The sequence below is a fragment of the Loxodonta africana genome, chromosome 7 (assembly GCF_030014295.1).
Source record: "Loxodonta africana isolate mLoxAfr1 chromosome 7, mLoxAfr1.hap2, whole genome shotgun sequence".
Classification (NCBI taxonomy): Eukaryota; Metazoa; Chordata; class Mammalia; order Proboscidea; family Elephantidae; genus Loxodonta; species Loxodonta africana.
Genome location: NC_087348.1, coordinates 87,289,067 through 87,313,982, shown reverse-complemented (window position 1 = coordinate 87,313,982; position 24,916 = coordinate 87,289,067). Strand labels below are relative to the sequence as shown.

Genomic DNA, 24,916 nt, shown 5'->3' with positions numbered 1-24,916 from the left:
CTCGAATTCTCCTTCACCAGCCCCCCACCCCCTTCACCTCCATTCACCATCCACCCGCCTTTCAGTTTCCCTGGCAACGCTGAGTGCTCATCCTGGAAAACTTTATCCGAAATCTGCTCTGGGCAGCTTTCCAAATCCATGCTAACCTGATTAGGTGTCTCTAGGGGCCTTGCCAGCTAATCAGATTAGGCAGCACTAATGGTAGTGAGGACTTTGAGTGGGCGCAGAGCAGTAAAACATATTGTATACTTAGTGATAATTATCCTGCCTTTTGTGTCATTGATTTATCTGCCTCCCTCCCCGTCCCCCCGTTTTGTGTGTTTGGCCATAGCGATCCGGAGGAAGGAGAATGGCTGGTACGACGAAGAACACCCTCTGGTCTTCCTCTTCTTGGGATCATCTGGAATAGGTAACTGGGAGCAGATCAGCCAGTGGGGAGGGAGAGCTGGGGGAGGGGCTGGCCCAAGCCTGACAGCCCCAGCTGCTACGGGCCAGGGTCACACCACCCACCTCAACTCTTAGCTCTGTGTTTGGCCCCAGAACAACTGCCTCCAAGTTACAAATCACCAAGAGGGCCTTCTGTTTTTGACCATTGTCATGAACAGCTGGAATTATGCTTCTCCCTCTGGAAGATGTGGTGCAAGGGACTAATTCACCTGAAGGACCAGGCCCTTTCACAGCCTATTAGCCCTGGTTCGGCTACTCCAAATCCCTTTGGGAACAATGGAATCACCTTCAGTGCCGAATCACACCACATATATACAGTACAGCCTGGGAGATTCCCCTTTAGGAAGCTAAGTAAAGCCCCTGCTGGCCAGGACAGTGCCAGGTACAGTAAAATGGGTTGGTATTTTCCTAGCCAGTTGGGCTGGATTATCTGAGGCATTTTCATCCCCTCATTCTCTGCCCTCACAGACACTCCCTGCCACCCCCCACCTCTCCTCTTCCCTCCCAACATCTTCATCCCTAACTTTCCCTCAGATATTGTAACCCAAAAGCTTACATACCCTGCCCAGGATAGTACAGAAGTTGGCTTTCTGTACTAGACAGTGGCTTCCAAAGGCTTTGAGCATATCACATGACCTTCAGAGCCACCACTTCAGTATTGTCATTTCTTCTTTATGTTACAAAGAAGGGCTGTGAAGCCAATGAGAGGTGTTCTTTATCCCCTCCCAGCCTTTCTTTGACATGTGGCTCCAGGGTCTGGATGGCAAGGCCATGGCTCTCCCAAGAGATGCTGGGCAGTGAGCCAGGAAGTCAGGGCACTCCTGGAAGAGGTGAGGTTTGTGCTGGGCTTCAAAGGACACATTAGCTCTGGATTATAAGAGTCCTACCTCCCACTCCAAGGTAAACCCAGATGTAGTGCAGACTTGGATTCAGGTCTCAGCTTCACCATTAATCCCCTAGGTGACTCTGGGTTACTCACTGACCCTCTGTGAGCCTCTGTGTACCCATTCTGTGTTATTTCTTGTGTCCGTGCATTTCCGATACTCTTTGATTCTAAGAGATAGGCATCTGGTCCTAACCCCCCCTCCTCTCCCTTCTTTCTTACTAGGAAAAACAGAGCTGGCCAAGCAGACAGCCAAATATATGCACAAAGATGCCAAAAAGGTAAGGCCTAGGGCCTAAGCCTGATCTGCAGGTCATGGAGACCTCACCACTCCTATCCCAAAAAGACCTGGCATCCCTGAATCCAACAATAGCTAATGAAAAAGATGGCCCCTGAGCCAGGAAGCAGGCCTCAGCTTGGCCGCTAATTGCTCCAAGAATTTGGACAAGTTATCCAACCTCATTGTGCCTCCATTTCTTCATCTATGAAATGGGAAGAATAATCCTTACCCTGTCTGCCTCTTGGGGGATTTACCCATGTAGCATTTTTCAAGCATCTTCTCTGTGCCAGATATTATACTAGATACTGATGATACAACAGTAGTTAAGACACTCTCCCTGTCCTGAAGAGCACAGTCTAGAGAGAGAGAAAGCTTTAGAAACATGCCATTACTGCCCAGTGCATTCAAGGCTGTGCTAGAGGGGTTTCTGGGGGCTATAGGATGGAACAGATAGCAATCAGAGGATGCCTTATTGCTTCTCTCCATCTTGCATGAGCTTTTAAACATTTCTTATGCCTTCACATGTAAGGTAGTTGCAGTTGTTCTCCGCCCCCTCCCCGCCCAAGTAGCTTAGAGCCCTGTGTTCTCCATAGGAGAGGGCCATCCCCATCCTATTTGTTCAGACTCTGGCTTTCCTAGGCCTGTACAGGTTGTCTTTCTAGGCTGATAGGAAATGCTTTCCACACAGAGAGAAATGTCAGAGAGTTCAATCCTTGGAGAGAATGCAGAAACATTTCAGCTAGAGCCAGTCATTCTTCTATCAGCCTTCCCAGTATCAGGGCTAAGGCACCAGTGGTCCCCCTGCGCACCATCAGAGGTTGCCTGTGACCCCAGGTGCCCTTTGTCTATCACCTGTGGAAAGCCTCTCCAGCTGAGGTAATGAGTTTGTCAGGCTTCTGCCAGCCAGTGGCCCCAGCAGCACAGTCCTGGGCACCTCCTGTCCTCTTCTGGCCTAGCTTCCCTGAGAGCCTGGCAGCCACAGGAAAAAGGTAGTTCAGGCTATGGCCTTCTGAGCCACACTTCATGGCCCCAGCATCACCTCCTTCTCCCTGGCAACTGGCCGAAGGCTCTTGAGCCTGCCTGGCTTTGCTGTTTGTAGTGTTCTGCCTCAACCAAGCCTGGAGCAGACCCACTTGATAGGCAGGCAGGCAGGAAACTGCACATGACTTACTAATATGCATCAACCAAAGTAGCATTTTTAAGGACAATTCATCACGTTGGCAGCGATTGAAACAATTAGCACTCTGGAAAGGACCATAAACTAGCAAGACTATTAGGGAAGATGCAGTTACGGGCAGGAACCACCTGATTAGGGATGAAGAATTCTGGGTGGTTTAATTTTAATACTGTCAGAAAGGTTAATATTTAATTACAAATTATAATCTCCTTATCCAAGCTGTCTTAATATGTCTTCATACACAGTGGAAGTAGAATGAAAGTATCTGCTGACCTGCTAGTGTAGAAAGGGGAAGGGGTTTGTTGAAAGACTGATGATGCCAGTGATTTTTTTAGCTGGAGCATCTAAAGGAAGGAAGATACATACCAAAGCAGGGTGTCCTAAGACATGATGATGGAGTCCTTCAATACATGCTTCAGAAGGAAGTAACCCCATCACTCCTTGAAGACAGTGGAGTGGAGTAATCAGAGCTTTGGAGCCAGCCAAGTTCCAGTCTACTTTTAACTGACCCTCAACAGGTTACTTTACCTCTCAGAGTCTCAGCTTTCTTGCCTCCAAGTGAAGCTATCAGATCCTGTGTCTAAGGTCGTCATGAGCATCAAGTAAGATAACATGAATTACAACTAGCTCAGGCTCTAGCACTCACTAAGTGCCTATTCCCTTGTCTCACATCTCTTCATCATTTTGTACTGTTCACAGCAGTACCCCATCTATTATCTTATTTGATCCTATGAGGAAGAATGCTAAATGAGACCCACTTTTCAGATAAGAAAACTAAAGCCCTACTTAAGGGGCTCATCCAAGGTTACTTGTTAGATGAAGAAGTAAAATCAAAAGCCAGTCTCCCAATTCCTATCTCAATACCATTGTTCTCAGCTCCTCTAGGAAGCAAGACCATAAACTTGTCAGTTTGTCCCCATTTCACATAGGGAGGTGATAGGCACGAGAAGCCCAATATAACTACCCATGTATTTTGTTTTTAAATCACAGCTGGTACTTATATTTCTATTCTGTCCTATAGGGTCGCTGTGAGTCGGAATCGACTTGACGGCATTGGGTTTTTTGGTTTTGGTACTTACATAAAACTCCTACCTGTACCAAAGGTCCCTAGGTGGCGCAAATGGTTTGTACTCAACTGCTAACCTAAAAGTTGGCTGTTTGAACCCGCCCAGCGGTCTGTAGAAGAAAAGACCTGGCAGTCTGCTTCCATGAAGATTACAGCCAAAGCATCTGGGGTGTTAAAGCTTGTGAGCGACCATCTAAGATACTCCACTGGTCTCACCCCAGCTGGAGCAAGGGAGAATGAAGAAAACCAAAGGCACAAGGAAAAGATTAGTCCAAATGACTGATAGACCACAAGTACTACAGCCTCCACCAGACTAGGTCCAGTACAACTAGATGGTGCTGGATACCACCACTGACTGCTTGTCTGACAGGGATCACAATAGAGGGCTCCGGACAGAGCTGGAGAAAAATGTAGAACAAAATTCTAACTCACAAAAAGAAAGAAAAAAACAGACTTACTGATCTGACAGAGACTAGAGAAACCCCGAGAGTATGGCCCCAGACACCCTTTGAAGCTCAGTAATGAAGTCACTCCTGAGGTTCACCCTTCAGCCGAAGATTAGACAGGCACATAAAACAAAATGAGACTAAAGGAGCACCCAGCCCAGGGGCCAGGACTAGAAAGCAAGAGGGGACAGGAAAGCTGACAATAGAGAACCCAGGGTCGAGAAGATGAGAGTGTTGACATATCATGGGTTTGGTAACCGATGTCACAAAACAATATGTGTACTAACTGTTTGATGAGAAGCTAGTTTGTTCGGTAAACCTTCAACTAAAGTACAATAATGAACAAAAAAGATTACAGCCAAGAAGACTCTATGTAGCAGTTCTAATCTGTAATACGTGTGGGGTCACTACATGTTGAAATCAACTCAACCACAAATAACAACAACCTGTACCAGCCCTGTGGGCCAGCCCATTACAGAATTTGTACTTATCGTAGATATTTTCTGGCCACGTGGCAGGCATGTTTGAGACCTGCCTTCAAAATTCAAGAGAGTCCCTGGACCATAACATGTCTAACCAGTGTACCTGATGCCTCCAGAGCCCAAGGTAGTATATGGAAAGTGCCACATGCAGGGCCCAGTATAAAATAGGCTCTTCCCAAACAGGAGTTCCCTTGCATTTTTCTCCCAAGTTGGCTGATGAGATGAACAGAGCACTGGCCAGGAGTCTGGTAACTTGAATTCTAGTTCTCGCTCTCTGATAGTTTTCTTATTTGTAAGGAGACGCTAATACCTTCAGACATTTCTGTCTTACAAGGCATTATTTGTACATTTTTATAAATTATCAGATCTATGAGCTTATTTTTTTTCTCTCATTAGGCCTCTGTACGATTTCTCCCAAATTGAGCAACTAGAGTTAATAGTCCTTGAGAAAGAACCTTAACGATGTTCTGTGATCCCACCATGAGATAGGGTGGTAGAGCCCAAAAAACTTGCCATTTTAGTGACTATATGATATAGGGATTAAAAGCAAGGATCTGACAAATAGACACATGAGACTACATGGTCAGCTCCTGTCTAGAGGGGAGATGAGAGGGCACAGGGGTCAGAAGCTGGCCAAATAGACATGAAAATAGAGAGTGGAGGGAAGGGGTGTACTGTCTTATTAGGGGGAGAGCAACTAGGAGTATATAGCAAGGTGTATATAAATTTTTGTATGAGAGACTGACTTTGATTTGTAAACTTTCACTTAAAGCACAATAAAAATTAAAAAAAAAAAAAACGATAATACGTGTAACTCAACCATGTATAGGAGACTAAACAGGCACATCAGAGCCCAGGGTCAAGGATGAGAAGACAGGAGGGGACAGGAAAGCTGGACGAATGGAAATTGGAAACCCAAGGTCAAGAAGGGGAGAGTGTTGACACGTGAGATTGGTAACCAATGTCACAAAACAATATGTGTATTAATTGTTTAATGAGAAATGAATTTGCTCTGTAAACCTTCATATAAACACAATAAAAAAAAAAAAGAATCTACAAAAAAAAAAGGGCAAGGATCTGAGTTCAGCTGCCTGGGTTCAAATCCCAACTCTACCCTATTAGGTGGAGTTGGCCAGAGTATTTACACTAGTTTTCTCATCTGTACAATGAGTTCAGTAATGGTACCTATCATCGGATTATTATGAAAGTTAAATAATGATATAAAGTGATAAACATTATTCTTGGCACATAGTAAGCAACCAATGCATGTTGAATATCACTATTATTATTACTTCGTAGATAACACGAAGCAAAGATAACGTGAAAGCAGAATCATCCCGGTCAAGAAAATCAGGCCCAGAGACTTATCTAAAATTAAATAGCAAATCAGTAGAAGAACTGGGATGAAAACCCAGGTTCCTTAACATAAGTAAGCGCTTGAGTCTATTCCCTGTATCCTGGTGCATTGATTGGCATCTGGACACAAAGCTCAGAACCCTTCAAATGAAGACTGCTGAGAGCCCAACTGATTGGCAGAGAGGAAAATATGAGGTAGTAGAACATAACGGCAAAGCGCGCAGACTTGGAGCCAGATGGCCAAACTTGTGTGACCTTGGGCAAGTTACTTTAACCTATGACTCAGTTTTCTCATCTGTAAAGTGGGGATGATAATAGTACTTACCTTACAGACTTGAACATGTTCTAAGCCCTTTATAGCTTGCTTAGAACATAGCCAAGCACATAGTAAGCACCAGCAACTGTCAGTTATTATTAACTAGATACCTGTCTTGTGGCTTCCAGCCCTTTGCTCTCTCTGGACAGCACTCCCAGCTTCCTGGTGTCCATCCTTCCACCCTTCCTGAAGCCTGTGTTTCTCTTGACCGAGTGCCTGGGACCCTCTGGCAATGCTTACTTGCTCATGCCCCACATGCTCTGATAGCAGTGATCTCCCTTACTTGGCCTTAATAACTTCTCCAAGCCTTTTCCCCACTCTTGGGCCAGGTTCTCTCCACAGACCCCTGGTGAGGCAGAGAGAGGAGCCGAAGGCGTTGAGTTACACGAGAAGAAACTACAGCTCACGAAGGGGAGGCAGTATGCCCAAGGCCACACAGACTGCATAACTGGGACTGGAGGCTGAGCCTTCCAGCCCAGGTTCTTTCCACCACCCTATACCTCAGGTAGAAACCCTGGTGGCGTAGTGGTTAAGCTGCTAACCAACAGGTCGGCAGTTCGAATCCACCAGGCACTCCTCAGAAACTCAATGGGGCAGTTGTACTCTGCTGTATAGGTTCGCTATGTGTCAGAATCGACTCAACGGCAGTGGGTTTTTTATACCTCAGGTGCAGAGTGACAGGAGACAGAGAAAGAACTAGAAGTGCATCACTAAGTGAATTTCTGACCAATGGCTGAGCTAGAAGATGGCCTTGGATTTCAGACACAACTACTTCCCTCTTGGGATCTTCGTGCTCTGTCATCCCCAGCCCTCAGGAGAAACAGTATTCAGTGAATGCTCTCTCTTGTGTGGAAGCATGGGCCATTTAGGAGAGGAGCAGAGGCCTGGGGAGCCCTGATCTGGGTAGAGAGATATGCTACCCATGTTACCTCTCCAAATCGGACACTCCAGATTCCCTGGGGGTAATCATGGTCTGATCCTACCTGAGGTGGCTACTTCCCTGGAAATCACCCACCACATGCAAGGGGGAGAATGATCTGCTACAAACTACTTCTGGATTTTCTTTTTAACAAAATGAAGAAATATAAAAAAAATTAAAAGATGCATTAGTTTTTAAAAAAACAAAAAATTAAACTAAAACAAAGGGACTTGTGCCCACACAGACTTGCAAAGTCGAGGGGCACTTTGGGGCGCTCAGGACATTTGTTGCTCCCTCCATCTCATCATGCCTCAGGCTGATTATGATTGACTTGGTCTGTCTCTGCCTGCCCTACTCGATGGGGTGCTCCTCAAGGACAGAGATCAAGACCAGTTCACTGTTGTAGGTCCGATGCCCTCAGGAAATGTGGGAGGAAAAGAGGAAGGGAAACCTCCCTGAAAGACGAGTCATTCTGAGCCAGATTTAGAAGGGCAGGGACGTTAGTTGAGTTTAGTAAGGTAGGGAATGAGGGAATCATGTAAGAGGGGTGAGTGGACAGAGAAGGAGGCAAGGAGCCAGAAAAAGTATGTCATGAGAATGAGATAGAAGATCTTGCATTGGCGGGGTTTGAAAACCTAGTGGGGTATTTAAGATGCTCTCCTCCTTAACCCTTCCCTCTACCTTCCTGCCTCCAAGTGGACTCAGTGCCTGCTTGTTTCCACACAGGGCTTCATCAGGCTGGACATGTCTGAGTTCCAGGAGCGACATGAGGTGAGTGAGAGTCCTGTGAGAAATGCCTTAGTAAAGCATGGTTTGGAGGGCCTGTCAGCATGACTCCGCCTTGATCTTTTAATGTGACTTGCCGGAGAGTTGGTTTCAACTTATAGTGACCCTATGGGATAGAATAGAACTGCCCCAAACGGTTTTCAAGGAGTGGCTGGTGGATTTGAACTGCCAACCTTTGGATTGGCAAGCCAAGCTCTTAACTAATCTGCTACCACTGTTCCATTTGGGCCTTTATGCCTCGATAATTCCAGCAGTTTTAGGATTTGTCCTGTGGTGGCATATATGTGCGTCAGGACTACAGATTGTTTTGCATAGAATTTGTTCTAAGGAATAAACAGAAGATCTGTCTGTCCTCCCATCAGGGCAAAATCCCTGGCATACCAGGAGAGAGACAGCCAACTATCCTTGTTGAGAAAGGCACTCTTAACAGTGTATAAAGCCATCATCCCATGCTCACCCGATGTTGGAAACTAAAAGCCTAGAAAGGCCTTTCTAGCCTGTTTCCTTCCTTCCGCCAGGTAGCCAAGTTTATCGGGTCCCCACCAGGCTACATCGGCCATGAGGAGGGTGGCCAACTGACCAAGAAGCTGAAGCAGTGCCCCAATGCTGTGGTGCTCTTTGATGAGGTGGACAAGGCCCATCCAGATGTGCTCACCATCATGCTGCAGCTGTTTGATGAGGTGAAAGTTAACTTGGAGCTAGGGCCGTGATGGGGTGGGAGAACTCCTAGAGACGTGGGGGGCTAGGACCAGCAGGAACCAAGAGCCCAGAGGCCCATCCGATCTTCACCTTAACTACTCCCACATATATGTGTTCATTCGTTCAGTAGATGTGGCTTAGCCCCCTCTCTAGACCAGGACCTAGGCCGGGCACTCAAGAGAAGATCAGCACTGCCAAAGAGTTGAAATTTCCTGGCAGATGTGACAGAGGTGCCAGGAGAAAGAAAGAGACCTGAATTGTTAGTTCCCACTCTGCTCCTGACTGGCTTTGTGGCCTTGGCAAATCACTGCCTGTGTCTAGGCATCAGAGAACTCGTGTGACAAACAAGGATGCCAGACCAGATAAGGTCCAAGGACCCTTCTGGCTCAGATAGCTCCTGATCCTTCCTGTGTGTCAAGCATTCTCTCTGCTAGTTCCTTAAAATCCTAATGTTGCTGCTGCTGCTGCTGTTGATGATGATGGTGATGATGAGATGATACTCTGGCACATGGAGCCCTTTTCTTCTGATGAGCCCCCGGCTCTTCACAAGCTGGGCAGTACCCCCCACTGGAAGGGGTGAGCTCTGTATGGGGAAAAGAACTCCCTTTTATTCAGTACATAGTATGTGCTAGGCTTGTGCTGAAGACTTTTACAGACACTACCACTAACCCTCACAATAGCCAGGCAAGGTACAAATTATCTCATTTTTTACAAATGAAGAAATTGAGGTTCAGAGAGATTAGAAATGCCTTGGCCAAGGCCACAGAGCTACTGTGTGAAGGAACCAGGATTCAACCGCAGGCATACCTGGTGCCAGAATCCCAGTTCTCCCCCTCTGTACCACTCCTTGTCTTGTCCAGGGGAGGGAGTACTTCTGACCATAGGAGAGGATGACCTTCACCTTCTTCCAGGGACCTAGCTCTGCCAAAAGGATGGGAGGAGCCAAGGGCATGACTTCCCCACCCCCACCCCAGTGCAGGGGCTATTTTAGCCAGCACCTGTCCAGATAGAGTCTTGCCCACCTTTCTACTTAGTCCTCTCCAGCCCTGAGAAGATGGAAAGGGGTTTTGCTTCCCATGTCACAGGTGCTCAAGATGAACCACAAGAAAGGACTCCCCTGGTACCAAATAACACACCAGCTACCAAGCTAGGAGGACCCAGACCTGTTTCTGCCCACCAGCCACCCCCAGTCTTCCCTGCCTGGTCCAGCATCCTTGCTCCTGCCCCGGTTTTCTTGCCGTCTTCCTGGCCCCTCCACTGTTTCCCCTGGACCTTCCATCCAGGAATGAGAGACCAGTCTTTCAGAGGTCACATATTCAGTTATTCACACATGTTCTCAGAGAACTCCTTCACGGTTCCAGCCTCTTGATGGAATTCAGCTACAAAGCTGTGGACTAGACCCAAATCTACCCTCTCGGAGCTCCTAGCCTATTAGAAGGGTGGAAAGGGGTCATAATCATAGCTGACATTTTGCACTTTATGTACCAGGTACTGTTCTAGGAAATTTATATGTATTGACTCATTTAATCCTCCCAATAGCTCCATGAAGACAGACATTACTGCTTCATTTAAAGGATGTAGAAACTGAGGCAAAGGTATTTGCCCATGGTTACATAGCTGGAAAGGGGGAATCTAGAATTTGAACCCGAGCAGTCCAGTTCCGGAGCCTGCACTCCTAACACTGTTTAAATAACTTCCACGCAGCTAGGGCTAAGAGAGGGACTGATCTGCAGTGAAGCACTCAAAGGAAGTATATTAGGGTTCTTCACAGAAACAGAACCAATAGAGAGAAAGAGAGAGATTGATTGATTTTAAGGAATTGACTCATGGGATTGTGGAGGCTGGCAAGTCCAAAATCTGTAGGTCAGGTGACAGGCTGGAAATTCAGGTAGGATTTCTATATTAGAGTCTTAAGGCAGACAGAATTCCTTCTCTGAGAAACCTCAGATTTTCCTCTTAAAGCCTTCAACTGATTGGATGACACCTACCACATTAGGGACACAGAGTAATCTCCTTTAGTGAGCCAACCGACTGTAAATGTTAATCACATCAATCACATCAACAAATACCTTCACAGCAACATCTAGACTAGTGTTTGACCAAACAACTGGGCACCGTAGCCTAGCCAAGTTGACACATAGAGAGCCCAGCTCAGAGAGAGTGGGCACAGAAGCTGATATCTGACATCCCTGGAGAGGTGCCTCTGATGGCATCGTTGGCCCAGAAAGAGAGAAAGCAACCACTGGCTGAAATACAACGAGCCCCACCTGGAAGAAGCTTACAGCGTCAACATGTAAGCCCTCCACCCCTTTCTTGCTACTCTCACTCCACAGGCTTTTTTTTTTTTTTTTTTTTTTGGTGCTCTAAGTGAAAGTTTAAAAATCAAGTCACTCTCTCATACAAAAACTTGTATATACCTTGCTATATACTCCTAGTTGCTCTCCCCCTAAGGAGACAGCACACCCCTTCTCTCCACCTTGTATTTCCGTGTCCATTCGGCCAGCTTCTGTCCCCCTTGGCCTTCACATTTCCCCTTCAGACAGGAGCTGCCCACATAGTCTCATTTGTCTACTTGATCCAAGAGGCTCACTCCTCACCAGTATCATTTTCTATCTTATAGACAAGTCCAATCCCTGTCTGAAGAGTTGGGCTAACAGAAGGTCTGGGGACCATGACCTGCGGGGTCCTTCTAGTCTCAGTCAGATCATTAAGCCTGGTCTTTTTATGAGAATTTGAGCTCTGCATCCCACTGTTCTCCTGCTCTTCCAGGGATTCTCTTTTGCATTTCCTGTTATTGCAGTCATTGGTTGTAGCTGGGCACCATCTAGTTCTTCTGGTCTCAAGCTGATGTAGTCTCTGATTTATGTGGCCCTTTCTGTCTCTTGGGCTCATAATTACCTTGTATCTTTGGTGTTCTTCATTCTCCTTTGCTCCATGTGGGTTGAGACCAGTCAATGCATCTTAGATGGCTGCTTGCTAGCATTTAAAACCCCAGACGCACAGGCTGCCTTCTGAGGAATTGATAATGATTCCTTCCTATAGCCTCAACCAACCTACTACAGTTTCTGATGTTTATCCTTTTGGTTCCACTGACCAAAGCTGCCATCCAAGTTTGTTGCTGCTGGTGGTGGTTGTCCTCAAGTAAGCTCCAACTCATTGCAACCTCTTGTACAACAGAATGAAACACTGCCCTTCCTGCACCATCTTTTCACAATCGTTGGTATGCTCAAGTCCATTGTCGTGGCCACTCTGTGTTTTGAATGCCTTCCAACCTGGAAGGCTCATCTTCCAGCACTGTATCAAACAATATTCTGTTGTGATCCACAGAATTTTCAGTAGCTGATTTTTGGAAGTAGATCACCAGGCCTTTCTTCCTAGTCTTAGTCCGGAAGTTTCACTGAAACCTGTCCACCATGCTGGCGTTTGAAATATCAGTGGCATAGCTTCCAGCATCATAGCAGCATGCAAGCCACCACAGTGTGACAAACTAACAGAAGGATGGTAGCACCTGAGTTTACTTAGCCATATTTATGCATATGCACTCCTCAAGGGCAGGGACCTTATCTTATTCACTCTAACAATTCCCAGAGCCCATGAACTCAGGGGAAATGCTACATTAATTAACGTAAGTCAACAATAATTCCACAAATCCCCAAAGAAAGAATAAGCGTTTGCCAATTGAACAGAGTGGAGAAGGGTTGGCAGTAGAAACCTAATACGCAAAAACACAGGGGCATGAAATAGCCTGGTGCATTCAGGAGGCTATGGCTGTTCAGTATGGCTTGACTGAAAAGAAAAAATGAGAATGGAGTGGTGGAGATGAGGCAGATAAGTTAGAAAAGGGCCAATTAAAACACCAGGCAAAGGACTATGGGTTTATCCATCAGAAAGTGAGGAGCCATTGAAAGACCTTAAGCAATAAAGAAACATAGTCAGATTTGCATTTTACAAAGATCCTGTGGTCAGACGTGTAGAGAATGGACTGGAGGGGAGAGGGAGACTAGCAAGGAGGCTAGTGAATAGGCCAAGCTAGAGATGAGGAGGATTGTTCTAAAGCAGGGGTAATGGGAATGGAGAGAATGATTAGAAGGTTGACTGTGCAGGGGTGAGTGAATGTAGTGGGGAGGGGGGGGCAAGATGGCTGGTGGCTAGATTTCTAGCCTCGATAATGGAGCGTCTGCTGCTGCCATTAGCCGAGGCAGGGAAACAGGAGGATGAACAACAGATCAGCAAGGGAAGTGATAAGCTGAGTTTTGGAATTGTTGAAAGTGAGATACCTGTAGGACAGCCAGGTGGACATGTCCAAGAGGTCAAAAGGCCTGGATTGGAAATAGAGGTTCAGAACGCATTCAGCACAGAGAGTTACAGAAGCCACTGGAATGGATGAGATTTTTTACCTGGGGAGAGTATACAGAGTGTGAAAAGAAGAGGAGAGGGCTAAGAAGGAGTCTTGAACCTATCAGGAAAGAGTCAAAGAAGGAGTCACTAGAGAAGTATGAGGACAACCAAGAGAATGTGGTTTGTTTATTCTCGAGGCACTGTGTGGGGCACGGGGACACGGACAAACGAGACGTAGGCCCTGCCTCAGCACTCAGCAGTTAGCAAGGGAGACAGGCACCTTAAAAGCAGTTTGGGTTATTGGTAAGCGCTAGACTAGGGATAAGCAGCAAGTGCAGGGAGTTGTGCGGGCACCCAGTCCAGTCTGGGGGTATGAGGGAAGGCTCCCTAAAGACAGATGCCTGAGGATTAGCAGATCTCGGGCAGTTAGCCGGGGGCAGAAGCCCTCCGTCCGTGCCACAGCTCAGTTCCCCCAAGCCTAGGCCTGGAAAAGCAGGAACCCGAATGCTTTTACTGAAAAGCCAAGCAGGACTAATGCAGGCCATCTCCCAAGTGACCCCAGCGTCTATAGCACAGGACAGGAGTCCCAGGAAGAGACTGTTCCCTCCCCCGGAAGAGGAGCCCACCCTCCTGCTCCCTTCAAGGATTCACATGAGACCATGGGAAAGCAGCCCCCGTAACCGTGCATGAGCATCCCGAGCCCAGCCAGGAGGTGTGAGGTGGGGACAGTAACAGTTCCCTCTTTGGGACGTATGTTTATTGCCAAGGAGACTGAGAAGAAGGAGACATGAACACTGTGAACGTCACCCTTGAGGTCACTCATACACTGCACCTGCTCCCCCTACTCACCTGGGACCCGTCCTCAGGCCCAGCTATGAGCAGAGCTTTGATCACGTGGAATGAAATTGTTGCTGGGTTATTGCTCTGGCCAGGACAGCAGTGTGTGAACTCAGTCTTCAGGGGTGACCTCTACCGAGACGAGCGTGGGAGACACGCATTATCAAATGCTTCTGCTCAGACACATCACACATGCACGCAGACTGCCCCCCAAGCTAGGCTTGGCCTCAGGGCTCTGCTTCGGTCTAACTCAGAAGCAGGGGGTGCGAGTGGAAAGCTGAAGGTGAAAGCCCCAGTACCTTCACTCGCACCCTCGCCTTCCTCTCATCCCCCCCAAGTAGGATGCGAGGGTGACCAGCCCCAGAACCTAGATCACGAGGCCTCTTTGACACTAACACTTTCTCAGACCAGTGCTAAGGGTCAGTGTAAAGCCAGGTTGCAGAGCACCTGGCACCATGCCTAGCACACAGTAGGTGCTCAGTTACTGCACATTCCTTCCCTTTTTGCCTCGTAAGAGGCAGACTCAGTTTGCCCTTACCTTGGCTTGAGAAGCGAAGGCTGACCTTAAGTCAGACCCACCCCAATGGGGAAAGGGCAAGGTTTGATGAGGATTGGTTCCTGACTAAAGCTGGGGCAGGGTTTGGCATCCCTGGCAGCAGGCAGGAGCCAGCAGGCCGAGATCACTGTCGAGGGTGGATTAAACAGTAAGCAAGGTATGCACGGACTTAATTATGTTTACTTACTAATCTATAGTGCACAATTTCACATGAGTTTTACCACATCTTTGAAATTATACACTACAGATTAGTACGTAAGCTCAAGTAAGCCCATGAGTACTTTGCTTATTGGGTAATCTGTGCGTGTCAGTCACCTATTCCCAGAGGCATATTTTCTGGCTTGCAGAAGCTCTGCTTTGTCTGCAACCCAGAGGAATCCAGGCAGGTCTTCTCCTTAGTACCTGTCCTGGTTGCTTCTCTCTCTGAGAATCAAAGAATGCAAACTGAATTTGAGAAAAAAATATATTTAGAGAAGGAATTTGCATGAAGCTTCATTTACCCAGCACTGTCTGGGTATGCGAGCTCTGTAGCCTGGTGCAGAGGGAGGGGCATGGGATCTAGAGTCAGGCAGTTCAAGTCTCAGCTCTTAAGTTTTCTAGCTCTGAGTCCTTGAACAAGTTACTTAACTCTCTGAGCCTCAGTTTCTTTGTAGGGATCATAATTACACCTACCTCTATGGGTGTTTGTGAGTCTTCAGGCATTTGGCCAGCAGGTATTGAATACTTACTCTGCCAGATTCTAGGGCACGTGACGAACAAGACCAAGCCTCTACCCTTGTAGAGCTACATTCTAGTGGACGGAAGTGAACTAGTTCATGGAAAAGACTAAGCAGAGCTCCTATAAATGAAAGTGCCCTATCAATGTTCGCTGTTGTTACTACATCAGTTTGTCTCAGTGAGTCTCCAGCGTTGCTTTTGTCATGAATGCCTGTGAAGAAAGTGGTGTTGTACGGTGATACCCTGAGGTTTGCTGAGTGGGTGTAGCTCTAGGCCCCTGAACTGCTATACTTTTATAATTCCTCTGTCTCTTCTCTCAGCTATTTGCTCCTTTTCTCTTTCCCTGGTGCGTCTACCTTCCATATACTTTCTTCTATGTCACTTCTCGTTATGGGTTGCTGTCGAGTCAGCATGGCAACCGTATGTATAACAGAACTATATATTGCCCAGTCGTGTGCCACCTTCATGATCATTGATGTGTTTGAGCCCATTATTGTGGCTATTGTATCAGTTCATCTCATTGAAGGTTTCCCTCATTTCTCCTGACCCTCTACTAAACATGATGTCCTTTTCTAGGGATGACGTGTCCAAAGTAAGCAAGCCGAAATCTTGCTGTGTCACTTCTAGAAAGATTCCAGGGAAACTTCCCAAGTTGGTTAAAAGAGGAGTGTTACTTTCCACCCTTCTCTGTCAGGCCACAGGATGGCTCCAAAGATAGTAGGAATTATACCTGTTTCAACTCATTCTGTTCATTTTGATCTGACAAATATAAAGTCCCTGCTACAGTCATAATAGTTCTAAGCATGTGCATTGCAAAGTTAAGTAAGGATCTTTCACCAATAGGACCACATCTAGTCCTGACAGTAGTCCTGTAAAATAGCCTCCTCTGAACTCCTACAGCGACCTGGGCTTCCCAACCAGAGCGTCCCTTTATCATAACATTTGAAATGTTAAATTGTCATTACTATTCACTGGATCTGACTGTCTGGTGCAGAGGGAGGGACACAGAATTTGGAGTCAGGTAGTTGAAGTCTCAGCTCCTCTATTTTCTAGCTATGAGATGTTGAACAAGTTACTTAACCTCTCTGAGCCATAGTTTCTTTGTAGGGATCGTAATTATACCTGCCGCTAAGGATGGTTGTGAGTCTCCAGGTATTGACGCTGTGCCAGATCCTAGGGCACTTCTCTATACTGGGAGGATGTGGAAGGTTCAGTGAATCCCCAGTGCCCCAGCACAGAGCATGACCCAGAGTGGGCCTCCAAGAGAGTGGCTGGATGGATGGATGGATACACAGACTGACTCCTGGGTACCAGGGATAATTTGGCGGCCTGAGAGATGCCAGACAGTAGGTGCAGTCTCACCTAGAGGCACTCTCAGTAGGGAGAGCAATTACATCCAAGGCAGCATGCACTGCAGCAAGGTGCGAATAGGGTGCTCAGAGAACCCAGGGAAGGGAGCAGCCAGCTCTGCCAGGTGGGGAGGCACACAGGGTTCTGGGGAGGCCTCCGGAAGGAGGTACATACGGAAAGTGCTCGTAGCTGTCACTGAACAGTCACTGTTCCTTGCCAGGGCCGGCTGACAGATGGAAAAGGGAAGACCATTGACTGCAAGGATGCTATCTTCATCATGACCTCAAACGTGGCCAGTGACGAAATTGCACAGCATGCGCTGCAGCTGAGGCAGGAAGCTTTGGAGCTGAGCCATAACCGTATTGCCGAGAACCTTGGTATGGCGCATGGCCTGGGCTGCCTGGGCAAGTGACCAGGCCACTAGCCCATCTTCTGGGGGAGAGATAGGGATGGGGGTCCTGGGCCTCGGTGAGGGTCCCAGTAGGCAGCTTTGTCTTTAGCTGGAACTGACCAGATACCAGGCACCATACCAGATGGTGGAGGGAGAAAGACAAGAGAAAACAGTGCCTCCACTTCCTCAAGAAAGCCCCAAGTCTGTTGGATGTCAGGAGGGCTGTAGACAGACGGATGGACAGGACCACCCCAGGGTAGGGGGTCAGGAAAAAGCCAAGGTCTTGGAGGCTAAAGAGATGCACACTTACCGGATAGCGATGCTTTGGTGCAGTGAGGGGACAGGAGATCAGAAACTGTATGGAGGTGGACACACAGCCTGTTTCTCTCAGGGAACATTCCTGTATATGTGAGCCCCAGAGAGTGCTGAAAAGGAACATGTCGGGCAACAGGCTGGGTCTGTCACCTTTCTATTTAGATTGAACGCTACAGTCCCCTCCCTCCAAGTCGGAACTTAAAGTCTTGATCTTGGCACTTTTCCCGCTCCTCTCCCCTCTGTCATATAACCCCCACCCTAAGGAATCCCAGGTGTTATAGCACATGAGAACTAGAGGGTCTCAGAAAGTACCCAGTCCAATCCTTTTATTGTTCAGGTGAGGAAACCAAGTCTTGAACAGGATCACAGAGTCAGGGGCAGGGCCAGGGCTCTTTTCATTGATAGGATCAAGGGGTAGGCACAACCCTCAGAACTTCCTAGGTATGGGCAGTGGGCACATTATGATTCTATCTCCACAGGGGATGTCCAGATTAGTGACAAGATCACCATCTCAAAGAACTTCAAGGAGAATGTGATTCGCCCTATCCTAAAGGTAAGAGGTCTTTCTTTGTCCATCCTCTGGAGCTATGGAGGGAGGAGGCATTGCCATCCTAAAGATATAGAAGCCCCACTCCCCAACCCACTGAGGTTCAGTATTTTCCCTTACACCTTCTGGGTCACTGAGCTCAGCCTACCCCTAACCTGGCCCTACAGGCTCACTTCCGAAGGGATGAATTTCTGGGACGAATCAATGAAATCGTCTACTTCCTCCCCTTCTGCCACTCGGAGCTCATCCAACTAGTCAACAAGGAACTGAACTTCTGGGCAAAGAGAGTAAGAATGGGGTCTGCCTGTGGGGGGGTGAGGACATTTGCCTAGGGGAAATCAGGGAACACATGGCTAGGAGCACACACAAACGCATGCATACACTTACGCAAGGTAGAGCACTGTGGTGTGGGGCAGTGGCCCTGGGGCTCACAGTCTCTCAGAGGCTCCAGCCTCAGGCCAGAGTGGTGAGAGATGGAAAGGACTGGGCCACATGTAGGCATGCTCCTATCTGACCTGTTTCAGGCCAAGCAGAGGCACAACATCACACTGCTCTGGGACCGCGAGGTGGCAGACGTGTTGGTCGACGGCTACAACGTGCACTACGGCGCCCGCTCAATCAAGCATGAGGTGAGCCATAACTCTCAGAGCACAGACGGCTAAGAGAACTGAGGTGCCTCCACATCTCCCTCCCTGGATTCCTCTGACCCCTCCCCTGGGCCCCCAGCCTGACTCCCTCTAGTTTGACTGCTTGAATTGCGTACATCCAGAGCAGATGTCCCTTTAGAACCAAAAACACAAGAAGATCAAATAAAACCTTTGTCCTGGAGGGTGACCAAATACAACCCCCTTCTGGGAGTGGGGGATTGGGATGGGAGCCTCAGAAACTGACATCATTGAGTCTTCAGCACAACCCTGCAAGCTAGGTGTTGTTGGCCCCACTTTGCAGATGAGAAAACGGAGGCTCAGAGAAGTTTTTTAACCAAGGGGGTTCAGCAGTAAGCAATAGAGCCTGGCCTCAAGCTCAGGCCAGACTGCCCAGGTCAGGGCAGTGACAACCACTTCACCACCACCTGCAGGTAGAGCGCCGTGTGGTGAACCAGCTGGCGGCAGCCTATGAGCAGGACCTGCTGCCAGGTGGCTGTACTCTGCGTATCACTGTGGAGGACTCAGACAAACAGCTTTTCAAGAGCCCCGAACTGCCCTCACCCCAGGCTGAGAAGCGTCCACCCAAGCTACGGCTGGAGATCATTGATAAGGACAGCAAGACCCACAAACTGGACATCCGGGCACCACTACACCCCGAGAAGGTGTGCTATACACTCTAGCATCTACCTACCCACCTACACGTGCCCTCAACATCCAATAAAGGCCCCTTGGCTGTGGCATGGCAACTGACCTATCTTCCCCTCATGCCTTTTTCTCCTCGCTACCCAGCCTAAGGCCTGCTTACCTCCTCACAGCCCCTGGAAGACCCCTCCTCAGCCCCAAAGTCTTGAGCAAGAATCTTGACCTACTCTGGCCCCTTTGTTTTGGGCCCATAATCTGCTAACCAGGCTCTAGAAGAGGAGCTGCCCCTACACTGCCTTCAAGGCAGGCAGGGGAATCCCTCAACTCTATCCTTCAGCATGATCCCCATGTCCCACGGTCTCTGGAACTTTATCATGTACCCAGGAAACTCAGAAGTATGGCAGCTAAAAATAGATATGACTGGAAGAAGACAGGAACCAGGCTGTGACCTGCCTATCCTCTGTTGGCCTTCATGCAGCTCAGTCCTCATAATGTCTCCATGAGGACTGGGGAAGGAGTGTAGAGAGGCCCAGGCATAGATGGCTCTTTCCCATGCTCCAAAATTCCAAGGAAAAAGAGGTCCATTGAGCCCTTCCCTCCTTCTACCACCATATCATACCTACTATCCCTCCCCGCCCCATGTCCTGGGGTTAGGCCAGACCATGTTTCTCTAGCCTTAGAACTAGGCCAGTATAGGACATCTCTAGGACGGGAGACTGACTGGTTCATTACCACACCCCCACAACTCTGAGACTAGACAGCAGTCCCAAACAAGCAAGCTCAGCTCTACAGGGCCCTCCTTAGGGGACTAACAGCATTGACACTGGGAAGCTGTAGGGGAAGAAGATCATGGGGTTGGGCTCTACCCAGATGGCCATGGTATCTGCTCCAGCCCTGTCTATAATGCTGTTCAGCCCTGGTTAGCCTGGTATAAACATCTACCCCATGCACTATTTATGTTGTCACTAAGGAGAAGGTCTGGACACTATCCCCTGAGGGCATTCCACAGACCAGCCATGTTTCACCCCCAGCCCAGCAGGGCACAGCAAGGCCTGGTGCATCCTCAGGCCCCATCTGCAGCACCCACTACTGATGACCACCCATCTCCCCTCCTAGCGCAAGGCCTTCTTGGAACCTCCTTTAGTTGTTAGCTAATCTCTTTCAAGAGGCAGAAATGGGGGCAGGAATCCAATACCTTTGGGCAGTGAGAGTATATCATAACAGTACGGTGGGCATGAGGCAGTCAGTCCAGGGCATGGCCTCCAGCAGTTGCCCCAGCAGTCACTTTCTAACCCCTCAAGGATTTGCGTCCGCTGCTCCCTACCTCAATGACTGCCAATCTGTTTAGTTTTAGTTTTGTTTTGTTTATTGTGGTAAATATATATGTAACAGAACATTTGTCATTTCAGCATTTTTTACATGTACAGTTCAGTAACATTAATTACGTTCATCATGTTGTTCATCCCATCACCACTGTTTCCAGATTTTTCCATCACCCTTAAAGAAGCTCAATGTCCATATACGAGTCTCCCCTTTTTTTTAACTTTTGTTTTGAAATAATTTTAGACTTAGAGAAAGTTGCAAAAATAGTAGAGTATTCCCGTATACCCTTCACCCAACTTCCTTAATGTTAACATCTCATATAGCCATACTGTCATTATCAGAACCAGGAGATTAACATTAATTCAGTATTACTATCTACAGACCTTATTCAAATGTTGCCAGCTTTCCCACTGATGATGCCCTTTTTCTGGTCCAGGATCCAGCCCAGGATTCCACATTGCATTTTGCTGTCATGCTTCTTACATCTCTTTGTTTGTGAGAGTTTTCATTCAGTCTTCTGCCTTTCATGACCTTGACACTTGTAAGTTCATGAATTTGAGAATGGTACTTTTGAAGAGTCCAGGCCAGCTGTGTCTCTCAATTTGGGTTTATCTAATGATTTCACATGATCAGATTAAGGCTATGCATTTTTGACAAGACTATCATAGAGGTGATATGCCCTTCTCAATGCCTCATATAGGAGATAATGTTTACTTTGATCATATGGCTGAGGTGGTGTGTGCCAGGTTTCTCCACTATAATGTTACTTATTTGTCCTTTGAAAGTAGTAAGAATCTTGTGGGGAGATACTTTGAAATTATGCAGCTCTCTTCTACTTAGAATTTCGTCCACTGATGTTAGCATCCATCAGTGGTTCTTGCTCACAATAAGTATTAATGTTGTATCTACCTAATGATGATTTTCCGTTTCCCTTATGCCTTCTATATTTAATAATTCATAGTCTAAGTATAGTGCAATGGTTAAGTGCTCGGCTGCTAACCGAAAGGTTGGTGGTTCGAATCTACCCAGCAGCTACATGGGAGAAAGACCTAGCTATCTGCTTCCATAAAGATTACTGCTTAGGAAACCCCGTGGGGCAGTTCTACTCTGTCACATTGGGTCGCTGTGAGTCAGAATTGACTGAACAGCACCTGACAACAACAACAGTCCCGGAAAGAGTTATTAGACCCCATTTATTTATTCAATAATTTATCCATATCAGTATGGACTCATGGATATTTGTTATTCTATAGATTATAATCTAAACAGTTTATTTTGTTGCTCAAATTATCCCAGATTTGGCCTTTGAGAACTCTTTCAGGTTGGCTCCTGTCTTTTCAGCATTGCTCCCATCATCTTTTGAGCACTTCTTTACTTTCTGCACCACAACATGTTCCACGCTCACCTTGTAATTCCCATTTCTCCAAGCAGCCCCTGGTTCCTTTTATTTAAGATTGGTACTTAGAAACTAAGATCTGGGCACTAGATGTACTCATTGTTACTAGGGTTATTGCTTCTAGGCCCTCTCAGCAGACACAGCTAGGAAATGTATGTCGTTAACACACACATGTACACACATCTGAATGTTATTGAATATCTATCCATCTGTATATTTATTAAAAACCATGAGTTCATATTGATACTTTCAGTTCTAATCCAATACCAGAGGGTTCATGATTGTCATACTTATGACTTTACTATTCTTTCTCTACTTCTTTTGCTCCTGCTATCTCCATTTCTTCTCCTTTATCTCCATTTGGTGTTGAGACCTCCCTTAGAGCCTCTAATTCAGTCAGTCAGTCACCATCCTATATGGAACATTCCTACTGGACAAAGTTCTTAACTGCCTGGCTGCCAGACCCTTGGTTCAGTCAACCATGGCCAGGAGCAGCAGGCATATAACTCCAAACCAGATAACTTTTATTACAGGAAAACCCAGTGGCCACCTTCCTGAGAAGAGAGGGTAGGTGGCATGGTAGACCCTCAGATTCTGAGGAATTTAAGTATCGATTCTTCCTGGGATTCCTTGCCAGACCTCCCAGGTGATGTTGGGCCCATATGTTGTACTTCCATAGCACCATAGGCAATACTCAACTCACTTCCATTACTTGTACCATGTCTGTCTTCATAACTAGAATGGAAGCTCCAAGAGGACAGATACCCAACTGTTCAGCTCACTGTTCTATTCATAGAACCTGGCACAGTGCCAGTACATGATGGCTGCTTAAGAAATATTTGGACTGATGGGTGGGTGGGCTCAGCAGCAAGCACAGATCTTCACAGTGGGCCTTGGGACAGAGCAGTATCATTCATTCACTCAGCACATGTTTATCTGGCATGCACTTGTAGCCAAGCAGTGGGGCTACCTTCCAGGACTGGATCCTTGACCCAAAGGGGCAAGATGAGACCCAGATACCTTATTGAGGATCATGGAATGAATGAGGTTGGACTTGGAAATGAACATGCAATGCCTTTATTGTACAAAAAGAAAAACTCAGAGGTGTGTAGTCATTGTATAGATTGTGATGGTAACATTTAAACCATTAGAAAATGGATCCAATAAAGATAAAAGCTTGAGTTAGTAAAAGAAAAAACAAACCAAAAGGGATAAAGAGATGATTGTGTGAAAGCACCAATAAAATAGATAAAATATCCTGAGCATGATAAAGGGAAAAGGAGCAAAAAATACAAGATTAGAAATGAGAAATTAGGCATAACCATATATATGGAAGAATTGGAAATAATTTTAAGAACTCTATAGCAACAAATTTGAAAAGAGCAAATTTTCTAGTGAACACTGACTCAAGAAATAGAAAGTTTGGCTAGCCAAATAGAAAGTTTGCTTACTAAAGAAGAAATTGGGAAGATGAATAAAAATGTATCATTTTAAAAGACTGTTCAAGTTTTTATTGAAATATACATAGGGAAAAGTACATAAATCACAAACAGTTTAATACATACCACAAAGTGAACACACCCCTGTAGCCACCACCCCCGCAAGAAATAGATGTGTTCTAACTTTTAACTACTGCATAAACTATTTCAGACCATGGGAAAAAATGGAAAGCTGTCCAATTGATTTTTAAAAACCAATGTAAGATTAATATTCAAACCTGATAAAGTGCCAAAAAGAATGCCATAGCCTAGTCTTATTTCTCACTATCCCAATAAAATCAGGCTGAATTGTACACCAAGATCACACAAAGTTTATTTCAGCCATACAAGGCACAGTATCAGGAAATCTACTAGTACAACCCACCACATGAAGGGCTTAAAGGTTATTTGAATGTTGACAGACTTCATAATAGTATCAATGTCAGTTTTCTTATTTTGATAACTATGCTGTGATTATTTAAGAATATTCTTGCTTTCAGAAAATGTATGTTGCAGTATTTAGAGTTTAAAGGTAAAGGCAATTTGTAAATGTTTCAGCAAATTTTACGCTACGTATATATACACAGAAAATGAAAAAACAAAAGTAAAGTGTTAACATTTAGGAAATTTGAATGAAGGGTACATAAGAATTCTTTGGATTATTTTTGCAACTTTTTTGTTTAAAATTATTTCAAATTAAACTTTTTTTTAAGGAAGAAAAAAAATGTTATATCAATACATCCTGAAAGGGCATTTGATAAAATTTTGCAGCTTTAAGTACAATTTGATAAAATTCAAGCTGTAAGTAAAACAAGAAAAAAACTATTTGAATGTGATAGCCCATCAAAAACAGTAGCAGACATCATTTTTTATTGTAAACCTAAAGTCATTTCAATTAAAATCTGAAGGAGATTGGATACCTGCTAACACCTTTATTATTCAACATTGCTTTGAAGGTTCAGGTGAAAGCATTTAGACAAGAAAACTAAATAACCAATTTAAATACTGGAAAATAATAAATTATCTTGTTTTGCTGATATATTACTGATGTCTAGGATATCCAAGAGGCTACTGTAAAAACCTGTTAGCATTAGTTTAAAAATGTGGCAAGTGACTGAATAAAAGATAAATGTATACAAATCAATAGTTTTTATCTCTTCTAGCAATAATCATCTTAAAACAGAAGAAAAAGCATTCCATTCATAATTGCAACAAATATGTGTATATATTTGCTTATATATGCATAAAATACCTCTGGAAAGGGAGGGGAATTGGGTGATTGGGGGACAGCCATGGAAGACATACTCACTATATTTCTTTTTATACTTTTATTAAATTTCGAACCATATTAATGTGTCCCTTATTCAAAAATCCAGTAAATCATTAAAATGCCAATTCTTAATATGTAACCTAATGCAGACCTAGTTAAACTCAACAGCATTTTCAATTGGACAAAATCAGTCTAATATCACATGCACCACTATGTTCAGAGTTGATGCCATATAGAGCTACTGTTTTCTGG

General features: G+C 46.0%; 1 protein-coding gene across 2 annotated transcripts in view; it reads left to right on the top strand.

Annotated features, from left to right (window-relative positions):
• CLPB (ClpB family mitochondrial disaggregase) overlaps positions 1-24,538 on the top strand; it is a 174,636-nt gene extending 150,098 nt beyond the window's left edge. For both annotated transcript variants that reach the window (XM_023538993.2, XM_010599603.3), the window contains 9 exons: positions 332-409; positions 1,556-1,611; positions 8,099-8,143; positions 8,677-8,838; positions 16,876-17,032; positions 17,841-17,914; positions 18,076-18,195; positions 18,433-18,537; positions 18,987-24,538. In XM_023538993.2, coding sequence (XP_023394761.2) covers positions 332-409; positions 1,556-1,611; positions 8,099-8,143; positions 8,677-8,838; positions 16,876-17,032; positions 17,841-17,914; positions 18,076-18,195; positions 18,433-18,537; positions 18,987-19,235 — 1,046 coding nt within the window. In that variant the 3' untranslated portion in view covers positions 19,236-24,538. The remainder of the gene's footprint in view (positions 1-331; positions 410-1,555; positions 1,612-8,098; positions 8,144-8,676; positions 8,839-16,875; positions 17,033-17,840; positions 17,915-18,075; positions 18,196-18,432; positions 18,538-18,986) is intronic.
• Positions 24,539-24,916: the final 378 nt, after the last annotated feature.